Below are 13,323 nucleotides of genomic sequence, written 5' to 3'. Positions count from 1 at the left end.
CTCGTCAAATAAATAAGCCGAACTCTAGCTTTGTATAGTTCGTTATATTACTATATTATATATTACTTAATGATATTTATTTGATGTGTTTACAAAATGAGCTGAACCCGAACCCAACCAAGCTCGAGCCCGGATTGGCTCTGCTCATTAAAAGCTCGGCTCGAGCTCGTTCGTTTACTAAATGAGCTGAGCCGAGCCAAGCTAGAGCTTTGTTGAATTTTGGCGAGCCAAACACGAGCCCATAGTATAAAGCTCGTCACGAACACAAGCCGAACACGAGCCGATGCTCAAATTAAGCGAGCTGAGTCTGAACACGCCAAAGTTCGGCTCGGCTCCATTCATTTACAGCCCTAATTTTACTCACCTTATTGGGATTTGCTAGCGTCCATTGCACAAGGCATTTCGCTGATGGTCTACTGCATGCCAGAGCAGCCACGCAGGCTCACTTTTCAGCAGATTTTGTCCTCATTCATGAGGTGGCTGCTCTAACATGCAACAAACCATCCACGAAGTGCCTTTTGCAATGGACGCTAGCAAATCCCCACTATATTATATCAATGCTGAAGGTTCCCTCTTGGAATGGATGAAGACACTTCCGTGTCTGGGAACTTCCTAATAGCCATTCCTATTATGCCACTTCCAGGGACACATTAATAACCATTTTAAATTCGAAAGTACCCTTATATCCTTGATAAAATGACATATATACAGATTTAGGTAGACATGGCAATATTAGGAGGGCGGTTTGGGACAATCTTGACGGAAGCCAGTCTTCACATCATTTCCAATTTAGAAAGAGCCCTTTCTTCTGTTACAATCTTCTGCACCTATTTTTCTTGCTTTCTTCTTTCACAGTTAGATTTTTTTCTCTTAACGTTCACTTTTTATGCCCCAGATGTGCCATGTGGATTTGATCAGATCCGTTAATCCAACAGAAGAACACAAGTCCAATCCATTGCCGTTGACCCCTCCTCGATGGGAGATGGAAGCCCTTTCTTCTAGTGCCCCCTCATCTATTACAAAGTTATAGAATTTGAACATTTAATTATGTAATTTGAACGTGGATCATGGTTTATTTATTATAAACCCTCCATTTAAAAGACAACATGCATTAGTCGGATGGTTGGGATCATCTGATAAGTTTCATTTTTCAATTTCAATTAGACATGGCAAAAAGTGACCCGGACCCGCGGTTCCACCCGGCTCGCCCGTACGGGCCGGGGCCGGGTCACTTCAAAACTAGGTCGGGGCGGGTGGACCTGCGGGTGCTCGTAAAAACCGAAATGATCGAGATTTTATATAGTGCAAGCCCTCATAGTCCCGTATTTTTCAGAAAGTACTGAATTGATCACATCATAGGATGATCAAAACCGTCCATGTGATGGAACACACCGTAAATAGGTCACCCACCAAAAATCATTTCCATAGGATGATCCTAGCCCTCCTATATTTATCTACTTTGACCGTAAGACCATTCAAGATAAACATAAAAACTTCTATTGGTGAGGACAGATTTAGTAGTTCCTGCAGTCCCTATCCTCTTTATCCATCCATCTGTAGAATATTTGGGCCCCATCACAATTGGAATATCTGGGCACTCATTCTAATTGGTCTAAATTTTTAAACAAATAGGCCCCACGAGGAGGTGTACCATAAATTTCATGGTCCACGTAGGCCCCACCAAAGAGTCCTCTTCCGTAATTTCACTTGTCCCCCTGTTTTAAAATCTCATCCAATTTGAAGCCCTAGTTAGGGTCGCTATTCTGTCAATTACATTGTTTCTTCCTTTGAAGGCAATCAGAACAAAATCAGACAGGGGCTTCCCATCTTTTGCATTCTTTATCTTCCCCTCTCTGCTTCAAAACCAAGCCAAATACACACACATTAAAAACATATAAACCCAAAAATCTCACACCAAATCACCCTTTTCCTCTCAGTCCAAAGTCCCTTTCACGAACAACCCTCTCCAAATCTCCAAAAAAATGTTGTAATAACCATGAAATCTTGCCTAGAAAAGAAGCAAAGGTAGGTAAACGATAGTAACCTTCAACAGCCACCCAAACAGCTTCCTTTTACGGCATTCAGACCATTTCCTTGTGTTCTTGATATTGGTTTCTGTTTTTGAATCCAAATTCTCAGAGGGTTTTTTCATTGGTGCTTTATCTCTCTTTCTCTCACTTTGGGCCTATCTATTCTAACGAAATGCAGCTTCATATATCTCCTAGCTTGAGGCATGTTACGGTTTTTCCTGGTAAAGGGGTGAGGGATTTTATCAAGGTGAATGTGGGATCGAGGAGGGTTTCTTATCGGACCCTTTTCTACTCACTTCTTTTCGTGACTTTTTTGCTTCGGTTTGTGTTTGTGTTAACTGCCATGGATACCATTGATGGAGAAACTAACTGTTCTTCTATTGGTAAGTTCATTACTTCTTTTCATTAACTTATCAAGGTGAATGTATGTTCATTATGTTTCTGCCATATTTTGATAATTGCACTAACTTATCTTGTCTTTTATTATTTAACCCGCTGTCAAAGGCTATTACAACTCCCAAAATGCTTTATCAAAAAAGGCAATTAAAAAAGAAAAGACAAAGTGAGTGAGTGCAATTATCAAAACATGGTAGTGCCAATATCAGTAGAAATTGGTATATTAACTATCTTTAGAGTCAGAATCAGTGAATATGTACCTTTGTCATCTCTTTCTATTAATCTCTGATGATTAATAATGAACCTAATGAGTGTTTAAATACAGCACTTTAGCAAGAGATAAACACAAACAAGGGAAAGTTATAAAAGATAGAAATCCTAACTACTAAATATAGAGACAAACACAAATAAGGGAAGTTATAGCTTAGTTGCTTAATCTATCCAAAATACCTAATCTACCACACCCAATCGACGGTCAAGATCTAATCTACTCTAACAAAAACTGATTATTTGACTCAAAATTAGTCCAATAATTAGTTTTGGACTCATAATCGGTTCTGATCAATGTCCAAAACAAACACGGCCTAAGTCTAGGATTAAAAACTGATTTGAAAATTTCAATTATCGTAGTTGAGGTTGTCAGGGTGTGGATTATCCAAGATGTATATAATACAGCTCTTTGATTCTCTGAATTGTTGGGCATATACTATAGGAAAAAATGATTAGGTAAAAAGACCAAAATACATCTTCGTTCGTGGGTTAAATTTTTCCACTATATGCCTTCGCAACAAAAAAAACGAATGTAAAAAAAGACAGAAAGACAAGTAAAAATTTACGCTGGAGTAGGGTTATTTTGGTCATTTTAATCGAACACCTTCTTGTTTTGGAAATGTGGTGGTGCCGTGTAGGGTTGCAACTCGGGTTGGGTTTTGAAGAACCCAACCCTACCCGAGAAATATCTTGGGTCGGGTCAGGTCGGGTTTTTTTTTCCGGAAAACCCATGATTCCCAAACCCGGCCCTACCCATGATAAATATCAGGTTGGGTCGGGTTTTGAAGAACCCAACCCTACCCGAGAAATATCTCGGGCCGGGTTGGGTCGGGCTGTTTTACGTTGACGCAATTTTTTAAGGAAAACTCTTGTTTGGCAAGGCAACTCAACTCATAGAAGTAGAAAAACTCAAGCATGGCAAACTCTACAGTGCATTAACTAATAACTAGTCCAAAGAGAATAAATTGATGCATTACCAAATGAAAATAATTATACTCATATGAGATAAACAACAAACTATTTAGTGCATTAACTATTTAGTTGAGACTTGAAACCCTAGAGCTAAAGGGGGGAAACGAACAAAAGATGGAAAGAGTCCCTGTGATTGCGTGCGTGTGTGAGTTTTATTTTGAAGTTTTCACTTTTAAAGTAACAAAGTTTTAGGAAAAAAAAATACATACTATAACTTAAGTAACTCGGGTCGGGTTTGTCGGGCCCCTTCAAACCCGGCTCGACCTGAGATTCATGCGGGCTTTTGGATCGTAGACTCAGCTCGACTCGAAACTCGAGAAACATGAACCCAACCCAAGCTATTTTTGGGTTGGGTCGATGCGGGTTGGGTAAAACCCAACCAAAGTTGCAGCCCTAGTGTCGTGGTTAGGGCTGGCAACGGGGTGGGGCCGGATGTTGCATTCCCCGCCCCCGCCCCCGTCGGAAGGACCATTCTCCGCCCCCGCTTCCGCTTCGACGATGGCGGGGAATCCCCGTCCCCGCCCTGCAGGGAATACCTAATCCCCATCCCCGCCCCACACAAAAATCCTCACCTCAAGAAAACTTTTTAATGCCCATAAATAAGAAAAAGACAAGCCGTGTTTGTGCACTTATCAAAATATGGTAGTGCCTAAAAGAAATATTTACTGTTAACAAAAAAAAAACACTAAAACAGTACTAAAATAAGAGGATATTGATAATGGCTTGCATATTAAAACGGGGCGGGGCGGGTCCATCTCCACCCCCATCCCCGCTTAGGAGAATTTTTTAAAGTCCCCGTCCCCCGCCCCATTCCCGTTTCAAGTCGGGGAATCCCCTCCCTGTGCGGGGCCGTGGTGGATCCCCGTTTCCATGAGTGAAATTGCCAGCCCTAGCCGTGGTACTATTCAAGGTCCCATATTTTATAAAGGAATGAAAAATTGCAAATGGGGGACAAAAAAATACAAGAATTGTGAACGGGGACATAATTTTGTAAAATTGTTAAAGAGGGTTGATAAGTGATGACCCCTTTTTGCGAGTTTGATAACCCCATTTAGAGGGCTGATAACTCTCATTTTGCCCCTCTCTAACAATTTTTCAACAGTGTGTCCCCCGTTCACAATTCTTGTATTTTGGTGTCCCCCATTGGCAATTTTTCCTTAACAATCGTGGCATAGTCATAACAGCTCTCAAATTGTATTATTATTGTCTAATAAGGTCAAGCTTAATTTCTTATGGTGACAAGCTTTCAATCATGGCATAGTCATCTATTGTAGCAAAACATAATAAACAATAGTAATAACGACAATTGGGAAGTGATATATTCTGCCCTTTTCTTCCCAGGCCACACCCTCTAGTGTATTCATGACTACTCTTTTTACCCTATAAGGTGTGGGTCGGGGAAGAAAGGGGGTGGATATATCATTTCCACCTATTTTTAAAAAGGGTGTCGATTTAAGATATTTGGGAGTCCATTTATCACTGCCCTAAATTTAATTATCTATTCTCTCACGAAATATTCTCTTTTTTAATGGTTCTTATAGGATGTGTAGGGAAACGGATATGGGGAAGAAGGCTCGAATCAATGGTAATCTTCAGAACCCATATTTAAAATTAACAACTCATTTTTTTCATGGAATTAAAAAAGGTGGTGTTGTATTAGGTCCCGGAAGAGATATACAGAATCTTAGAAGAAAGAGGGAGTGAAGAAATAGAAGATGGGTCTGAGGTTCCACAATCATTAGAGGAGTTCTTAGTATCAATGAAGAGCCACCGATCCGATGCCAAAACCTTCGCTTTGAAGCTCAGATCTCTGGTATTGCATAAATCTCTCTCTCTCTCTCTCTCTCTCTCTCTCACATCTGATTCAGAAAGCTTGCGTTTTTTTGAAATGTCATATTAATGGTGGCCAGCCTTCTCATTATAGAAACTGTAAATCTCTCCACGCAGAATCGCAAACTATAGGGATCAAATATTACAACCAGAAAACAGATGCAACTGCTAAGCATTAAAAATGGGCGTGTAAATCAAATTTGTAATCTTCACCTTTCAAAGCCAAGTCAAAACCAACTCAAAATATTTGACCTTTTGACTTTTCAGGTTACCCTGTTAGAGCAAAAGACCCGAGCAGCTAAAATCCAAGAATACCTATACCGCCACGTGGCATCCAGTAGCATCCCCAAGCAACTCCACTGCCTAGCTCTACGTCTAGCAAATGAGCACTCCACAAATGCCGGAGCTCGCCTCCAACTTCCGGTGCCGGAATTCGTCCCCTCCCTCGTTGACAACTCATTCTTCCACTTCATCCTCGCCTCCGACAACATCCTCGCCACCTCCGTTGTCGCCACCTCACTCGTCCGAAACTCGTTACGCCCCGAAAAGGTGGTCCTCCACATTGTCACTGATAGAAAAACCTATGCCCCAATGCACGCGTGGTTCTCATTGCACCCACTCACGCCTGCGGTTATAGAAGTGAGGGGGTTGCACCAATTTGACTGGTTTACCAAGGGGAAGGTGCCGGTGCTGGAAGCAATGGAGAAGGACCAGAGGGTCCGGTCGCAGTTCCGAGGCGGGTCATCCGTGATAGTGGCCAATGCGACTGAGAAGCCTCACGTTATTGCAGCGAAGCTACAGGCCCTCAGTCCCAAGTATAATTCTGTCATGAACCACATACGTATTCATCTCCCGGAGGTAAGGATATAAGATGGCTTAATGAGGGGAATGATAAAATGAAGGGCACCCTTGCAAAAATCATCTTCAAGGACACCCCTATAGGCTATAGGTTGATTTCTACAAAGTCAACACGGTTTCCACTTTTGTAGGCATCACCCACTTTTTCTATTATGAAGAAATCAACCAATAGGGACGCCCTTTAGCTGATTTTTGCAAGGGTGCCCTTCTTTCTATCATTCCTCAGGAAATGATATATTCACCCTCTTTTCTTCCAAGGACCACCCACTAGTTGTAGATCAAGTATATGGGGGTGGCCCAGGTAGGAAAATGGGGTGCGTATAGACGTTCCCCTTAACTATATTGAGGCCTAGTTTGGATTGCAAGAAAAAAAGTTATAGACGGAAATTTTTTTTCTTGGGAAAATTTTCTTTGATTTAGAGAGAAATATTATGATTATGCTTGATTTAGAGGGATATTATCACAAATGGAAGATCCTTCCTAGTAAATATTGGATAGGGTTGGTTCAAATTTTCTTTTTTCGAGTGTTAAAAAAACAGGAAATTTCAATCTAATCACTCTTCCTTTTTTGTATTAAAATAGAAATATAAATTTATCTCTAAGAAATTTTTTTACACCAGAAATATATTTCTTGCAATCCAAACAGGGCCTAGTATTAAAATCTGCTCTGAGTTTTTACCAAGTCAGCAATCACTCGATTTGAGTTAACTCCATTCGACCCAATTTCGAGTTGAGTGGAGTAAGTTCTCTATGATACTGTTTGAAATGACAAATTTTTGTCTCTGTGGGATAATAGGAGCAAAATCAGCCATTTCTTCCTCTATGGTCTTTAAATTTGCATTCCTCTTTCTATTATCCTTGATGTTTGGGCTGCTAAATTTATCATAGAACTGGGACATTGCAGCTGTTTCCGAGCCTTAACAAGGTTGTCTTTCTGGATGACGATATCGTCGTTCAATCTGACCTTTCTCCTCTATGGGACATTGATCTGAGAGGGAAAGTTAATGGGGCAGTGGAAACATGCAGAGGTGGTGATAAGTTTGTCATGTCGAAGAAATTGAAAAGCTATTTGAACTTCTCACATCCATTGATAACTGGGAATTTCGATCCTGAGGAGTGTGCATGGGCATATGGCATGAATATTTTCGATCTGGAGGCGTGGAGGAAGACCAACATAAGCATTGCCTATCATTCCTGGCTTCAAAAGGTAAGCTCCAAATCTAAAAACAATTGAGCCATTGGGTTGGGTTGGGTTGGAGATGATGTGGTTACTCATGGGTGATTAAGCTAGTCTTAAGGGCCCCCTATTAAGCATCCATTTCTGGGCCCCACTTGTGCCCCATTGATGCGATCAGGTTCATTGATCTGACGGGTGAGCACAAATCAGGCCTATTCCCAGTGGACCCACGTTGAACAGAGGATCTAACTCCTTCACCCTTCAAAATTTAATTTAATTTTGAGTCTAATAATTAGTTTTGGACACAAAAATAAATCTTAAAATCCAAAACGATTAAAACGAACGGGCCTTGCTCTGTTTGGATGCCGGTAATTCGTTGGGAGATCTATATCCCAGCGGTCAAAGGGGAGATTAAAGGGGAGATCTAAAACAGATCAGTCAACGGGGAGATTAAGGGTGGAAGAAAGAAACATTGTTTGGTTTGTCTTGCAAATATTGGGGGGGTTTGGGATAAGGGCAAAAAGATCTCCCCAAGATCTTCTCCACAAATTTCTTTGATTTGAAGAAATTTGGAGAGAAGATCTCGAGCGCGCCACATCACCCGACCGTCGCCCGACAGTGCTAGTGGTCAAAGACCTTAAAAGGCAACCAAACAATCTCAAGAAGATCTCAAGAAGATGTTCTCCCCTCAATCTCCTTAAAAATAGCCAACCAAACAGAGCAAGGGTTCCGCCGAGGGGAGCTAAACCGTTGGTTTTTATAGGCCTTACTCTTATAGAAGGGATGTCCATCGGGCGCCACGGGAGCAAAACTATGTGGGTCACATGAATGCCTACAAGATGAATTGTTTCAATTATACATATAGCCAGGATTTATATATAAGGCGGGGGGCAAGGTTCAAATTTTAAAGGGTGCTGGGCCCAATAGAGTTGGGCCTACTAAGGAGTTTGGGCCAAGTCAACAGAGGCAGCTGCCCCCTTCTGCAAAATGTAGCTTCGCCCCTTGTTCACATTGAACCTTGGGACTATTCTCAATTTCAATTAGCGTTGCAACTTGGGTTGTGCCCAACCCAAACCGGATGGGTTTAACACGATTTCAGCTCGGGTTGGGTTGGGAAAAGCCAACACGATTTAATTCTGGGTTGGTTTAGGGTTGAGACCTTGGTAACCTGATCTGAACCAACCCGACACCATAACCCTGTTCTTATCGTGATTTTAAAGAGACCTGACCCTCAAGCCCAATATCGATTTTTTTCCGTTTTTCTCCTTTTGTTTTTGTCCCGGGCCAACTCAAACCAATCCGATTGGGAAATTCAGGTCGGGGTTATGGACTTATGGTTAAGAGATTCAAAGGCAGTTTGGATCACGGTTGACACTTGTCAACCACGTTTTGTGTTAGGTTAGGGTTGGCCTCAACGCAACCAAACCCGGCCATAAATGCACTCCTAATCACAATTATGTTACCTTTCTATATAGTAGAATGATCTATTGATCTTAGCATGGTGTTGGGACCCGGGTAGAACTACCCTTAAAAGCTAGCCGTAGGGCAGGGTGCTCAAGTCCTTAATTTATAGATCATGGCATTGACCCAGGTAGGGCAGGGTGCCCAAGGCCTTAATTATAATTAAGCCCATCCACATCCGTTTCGCTTTTCCCATGTGGGATCTTTAATTTCACGTGGAACCCCAACAATCTCCCCCTTTCACGACGGATGCAAAGTGGGAGGGTGCCCAAGTCCTTATATGCTCATCCATATACATTTCACTTTTCCAATGTGGAATATTTGATTTCGCTTAGTACCCCGATACATGGGTCATTCCCCAAATTGATCGAACTCTCAATTGAGACCATGCATTACAGATATGCACCCAACTCTGATTTGCGCTAGGCATTTTGGGGCAAAGCTTTGATTGAATCCAGCACATTAACACCCCTGCACATTAACATCCCTAATTAATTCTGTTTAAAGTTGAACGATCACTATTCGAATTCCAATGGGCTAAGCTTATAAAATAATTACTGATTAGCTTCTTTGTTTTGTTTCAGAACTTGAAATCAGATTTGAGCTTGTGGCAGTTGGGGACTTTACCACCTGGTTTGATAGCTTTCCATGGCCATGTTCACATAATCGATCCCTTCTGGCACATGTTGGGTCTTGGATACCAAGAAAACACCAGTGTTATAGCTGCCAAGAATGCTGCTGTTATCCATTTCAATGGAAGAGCTAAGCCATGGCTCGATATTGCATTTTCAAAACTCCGACCTCTTTGGGCCAAGTACGTTAACTTCTCTGATAAGTTCATCCAAGCTTGCCATATCATGGCTTCTTAGTATGAACTTTAATACAAACAGAAAAAATGGCTTCTTAGATGAATGTGAATATATAGAAGGGAAAGACCCAAAAGAGCTCCCTTTCATGGCAAGAGATAAAAGAAGCAGTTGGAGAAAAGTGTTGGGTTCTTGCTTAAATGAAATTCATGTCCCCTTGAAACTATGGTTTTTATATATGTAAATTTTTTTTTACAGAGGAGAGACCCAATGTAGAGCTTTTGCATATTCCTTTTTGGATCTACATGTAGAGGAGAGGGGCAAAGTGTTGGAGGAATTACATCAATAACTAAAAATTTTCTTTTCATTTCCGTTGATAAAAATAAAATAAAATAATCCCGCAATAAATTATTTTTTGAGATAAAGTTAAAGGAACCTCTGATAAGCTCCAATGATTTGATAAACATACGCTCCAACTTTTGTCGTGTAGTTTTTAAAGGGCTGCCAGAGGAATATTACGGTTCTCAAAAAGTTGTTAAAGCCCTTTAAATACTACACGACAAACATGTAGAGCGCATGTTTATCAAAACACTGGAGCGCTGAAATCATTTCCCTAAAATTTTAGTTCACTATTTTCCCATCATTCTTTTTCCCTCGTGGATTCAAGGGCTTTGGCCGGGGTGTGCTAAAATTATACAGAGTAGTTAGCGGAAGCATACCTCCAGCCATGGAAATTAGTTAGCGGAATCCATTGATCTCCACACACATACCACAAACAGTGAAAAGAGTGGTTCTGATTTGAAGATGGTTGATCCCTTCCTTCTCAGACTAGGGACCCCTTTAGATGGAAATTTTTATCTCTGAATATCTCTCTCTCCTTCCATCAAGAAGAGATAGATATTAATAGAGCTTAATTTAATTAGAACTAGTAGTCATAAACTCATAATCACACCACACAACTAATTAAATAATATTTATTTCACTTGAAGATAATATGGGATTTATCATATAAAACTCTCTCTTAAAAAAAAAACCCCTCTGTGAAAGACTTTCTAGAAGAGTTAGACGTCCAACCTTAAGTGTGGGTCCCAATGTGAAGGAGATGATTTATTAAAAAAAAAATCCCTCTTACTAAGAAAATATGTAACATGAAACTGATAAAAAAGGAAAAAATAATTATGATAGTGAAATCAGCCTGTAAATTCTAAGGTTAAAAGTTGTTTAAACCTATAACCCTCTTATTGATGGAAGTGATTCATCCCAACAAATATTTTGGAAAACACTTCCAAAACGGGATTTCGTTTGGAAAATAACAGACAATTTGGTCATTTCCAATCGCATTTTGTGGTTATTTGAGCTCACTTCCTTGTCTTCTTGGGCATGTGTCACAACATAGGGTTTCGACTTTATTTTCAAATCGAAATCCCGTTTTGCTAGCAGCTCTCAAACTTTTTTAACCAGCTATCAAAAGCCATTAGGGCTCTCACCATCTAATTAGATTAGTGTAAAGCAAGGTGATTCTTCCCATTATCAAAACATGGTCGTGCAGATCTCAGCCCCCATTTTAAAAATATGTTAAGTTGGTGGTATGGAACACTTGTTCAATTTATCCCAGATATTTATATGCTAGGCACTAGGGATTGGTACAAACTCTCACCCGTCAGATGATTCTATGCATTTTATAGCCATCGCAAGTCCATCTTATTGCATGGGCCCCACCCTGATTAGGTGATCATAGAAAGATGTCTCCCAACCGTTGATTCTTTGCACCTCAATCTGTGTGCATAGGATCTCAATTAGGCAAGATGTGGACCCACGTGGTCGCCTCTTGTCTCGATCGCCACGTGGTATATTTGTTGGAGCTAACAGGATGCGACAGAGAGACGACTAGTCTAGTCGTGCATGCTCCTGCATGTGGGGGACAGACCACATCAGTAGTTCGGCCCACATAGAGAGTGCCAAGCAGGTTCCCCTTCCGTGTCCCCAATTCATTTTTGCAAAATGCATAGGGAAATGATTTCAGCGCTACCATGTTTTGATAATGATGCGCGAACAATCTTAGGGGCTGTTTGGATAAGCGGATTTTAGAATTGATTTTTAGTTTGAAAACAATGTAAAAGAGGGTTCATGATCAAGTTGCAGGTATGCTGTCCTAATAGCGTTTCTTTGATTTTAAGTGAGAAATTCAGGTTTTAAAAATCTCTCCTACATCCTTAGGATTTCTAAAACCTGAAAATATGGGAGGATCTGCTACTCTCTTGCAGACGGAAAGAAAGGCGAGGAGTAAAAAACGACGGCTGGTCCGCTTCTTCTCTTTTCTCTTAGCTACAATTTTGAAGAAGTCCCGGATTCTAGAATCCGCGGACGGAAAGAGAAAACCATCTCTCCCTTGATTTTTAATCCAAGAGAAAGCCCTTTTTCTTACTTTTCCTTGGTTCAAAAACCAAGGCAGTAGGTTTTGTCTTTACCCGCCCTTTACATTCTCACGGTCGGGCATCATATCATTTCTCTAGTATTTTAATTGCTGTCAATAGAATATTACAGTTATCAAAAAGCCTTTACAAGGCCGTTTGGATACGCGGATTTTAGAATTCAGGATTTCTTCAAAATTGTAGATAAGAGACGAGAAGAAGCGGACCAGCCGTCGGCCCTTTTTTCCGTCAACCAGAGAGTAGCGGATCATCCCATGTTTCTAGGTTAAAATCCAAGAAATAATGTCAGGACAGCATATAGCAGCTTGATCATGAACCCTCTTTTACACTGTTTTCAAACTAAAAACTTGGATTCTAAAATCCGCATATCAAACGAAACAAAAAGATGCATCGGGCATCTTTGTCAAATCATGGTAGTGCTGAAATCATTTCCCATGATATCTTCGCCCCATTTTCTTCCACGAACCACCCCTTGTAGTAGGGGTAGACATGGTTTGGGTCGGTTCGGTTCTGGGGTATACCCAAAACCGAAACAATCCCTAATGATTCCCAGAATTTGGAGCCATAACCGAACCACTGACTATTGGAATCGAACTGAACCAGAACCAAACTACATCGGTTGGGTTTGGTTCTGGGTTTACCTAACTTTCTTTTAATTTTTAATTTTCCATTTTTTGGATGAATTAATGGAATGCATGGGCTTAGTTATCATGCTAGTGATGCACTACTGCTCTATAGTCTATACTATAGAAATGATCGAAGCTCAACATTGGCCTATGAAAGTTTAATGCTATATTAAGTATAAACGGCAAATAAAAATGTTAAAGGGCGGAATTTATCTTCAAGTAGTGAACCATTCTCACAGAAACTTGGGGGGGGGGGGGGAAGTATCATCCTGTTTGGTTCTCGATTCCAGGATCCCAAACCTAGAACTGAACCGAATTCTCACTGTTCCCAAACATGGGACCCAGAACCGAACCACTTAAATTTGGAATTGAACCGAACAGAACCAAAGTGGCCGGTTCGGTTCGGTTACGTTCCTCGGGTTGGACCCGAACCATGTCCACCCCTACCTTGTAGTGTAGAAAAAG

The 13,323-nt window shown here is 40.9% G+C and overlaps 1 protein-coding gene across 1 annotated transcript; it reads left to right on the top strand.

The window, feature by feature from the left end:
* Positions 1-2,103: 2,103 nt before the first annotated feature.
* On the top strand, positions 2,104-10,171 carry GAUT12 (galacturonosyltransferase 12). The gene is made up of 6 exons (XM_077386054.1): positions 2,104-2,413; positions 5,210-5,253; positions 5,329-5,481; positions 5,766-6,356; positions 7,261-7,563; positions 9,579-10,171. Exons 1-6 carry the CDS (start codon positions 2,203-2,205, stop codon positions 9,861-9,863), a joined length of 1,587 nt encoding a protein of 528 aa, XP_077242169.1. The 5' UTR covers positions 2,104-2,202; the 3' UTR covers positions 9,864-10,171.
* The last annotated feature ends 3,152 nt before the right edge of the window (positions 10,172-13,323 follow it).

The sequence above is a fragment of the Tasmannia lanceolata genome, unplaced genomic scaffold, assembly GCF_043159265.1.
Source record: "Tasmannia lanceolata isolate RefF3 unplaced genomic scaffold, GAP_Taslan_0.1 ptg000008l, whole genome shotgun sequence".
NCBI lineage: Eukaryota > Viridiplantae > Streptophyta > Magnoliopsida > Canellales > Winteraceae > Tasmannia > Tasmannia lanceolata.
Note: the sequence above shows the minus strand (reverse complement) of the source record. Positions and strands in the feature narration are given on the sequence as shown.

Bases quoted from the DNA above. Each gene is read 5' to 3' on its own strand.
- GAUT12 (XM_077386054.1), top strand. From the start codon at position 2,203: ATGCAGCTTCATATATCTCCTAGCTTGAGGCATGTTACGGTTTTTCCT. The intron at 6,357-7,260 runs GTAAGGATATAA...GGGACATTGCAG, and splicing joins TACGTATTCATCTCCCGGAG to CTGTTTCCGAGCCTTAACAA. The intron at 7,564-9,578 runs GTAAGCTCCAAA...GTTTTGTTTCAG, and splicing joins ATCATTCCTGGCTTCAAAAG to AACTTGAAATCAGATTTGAG.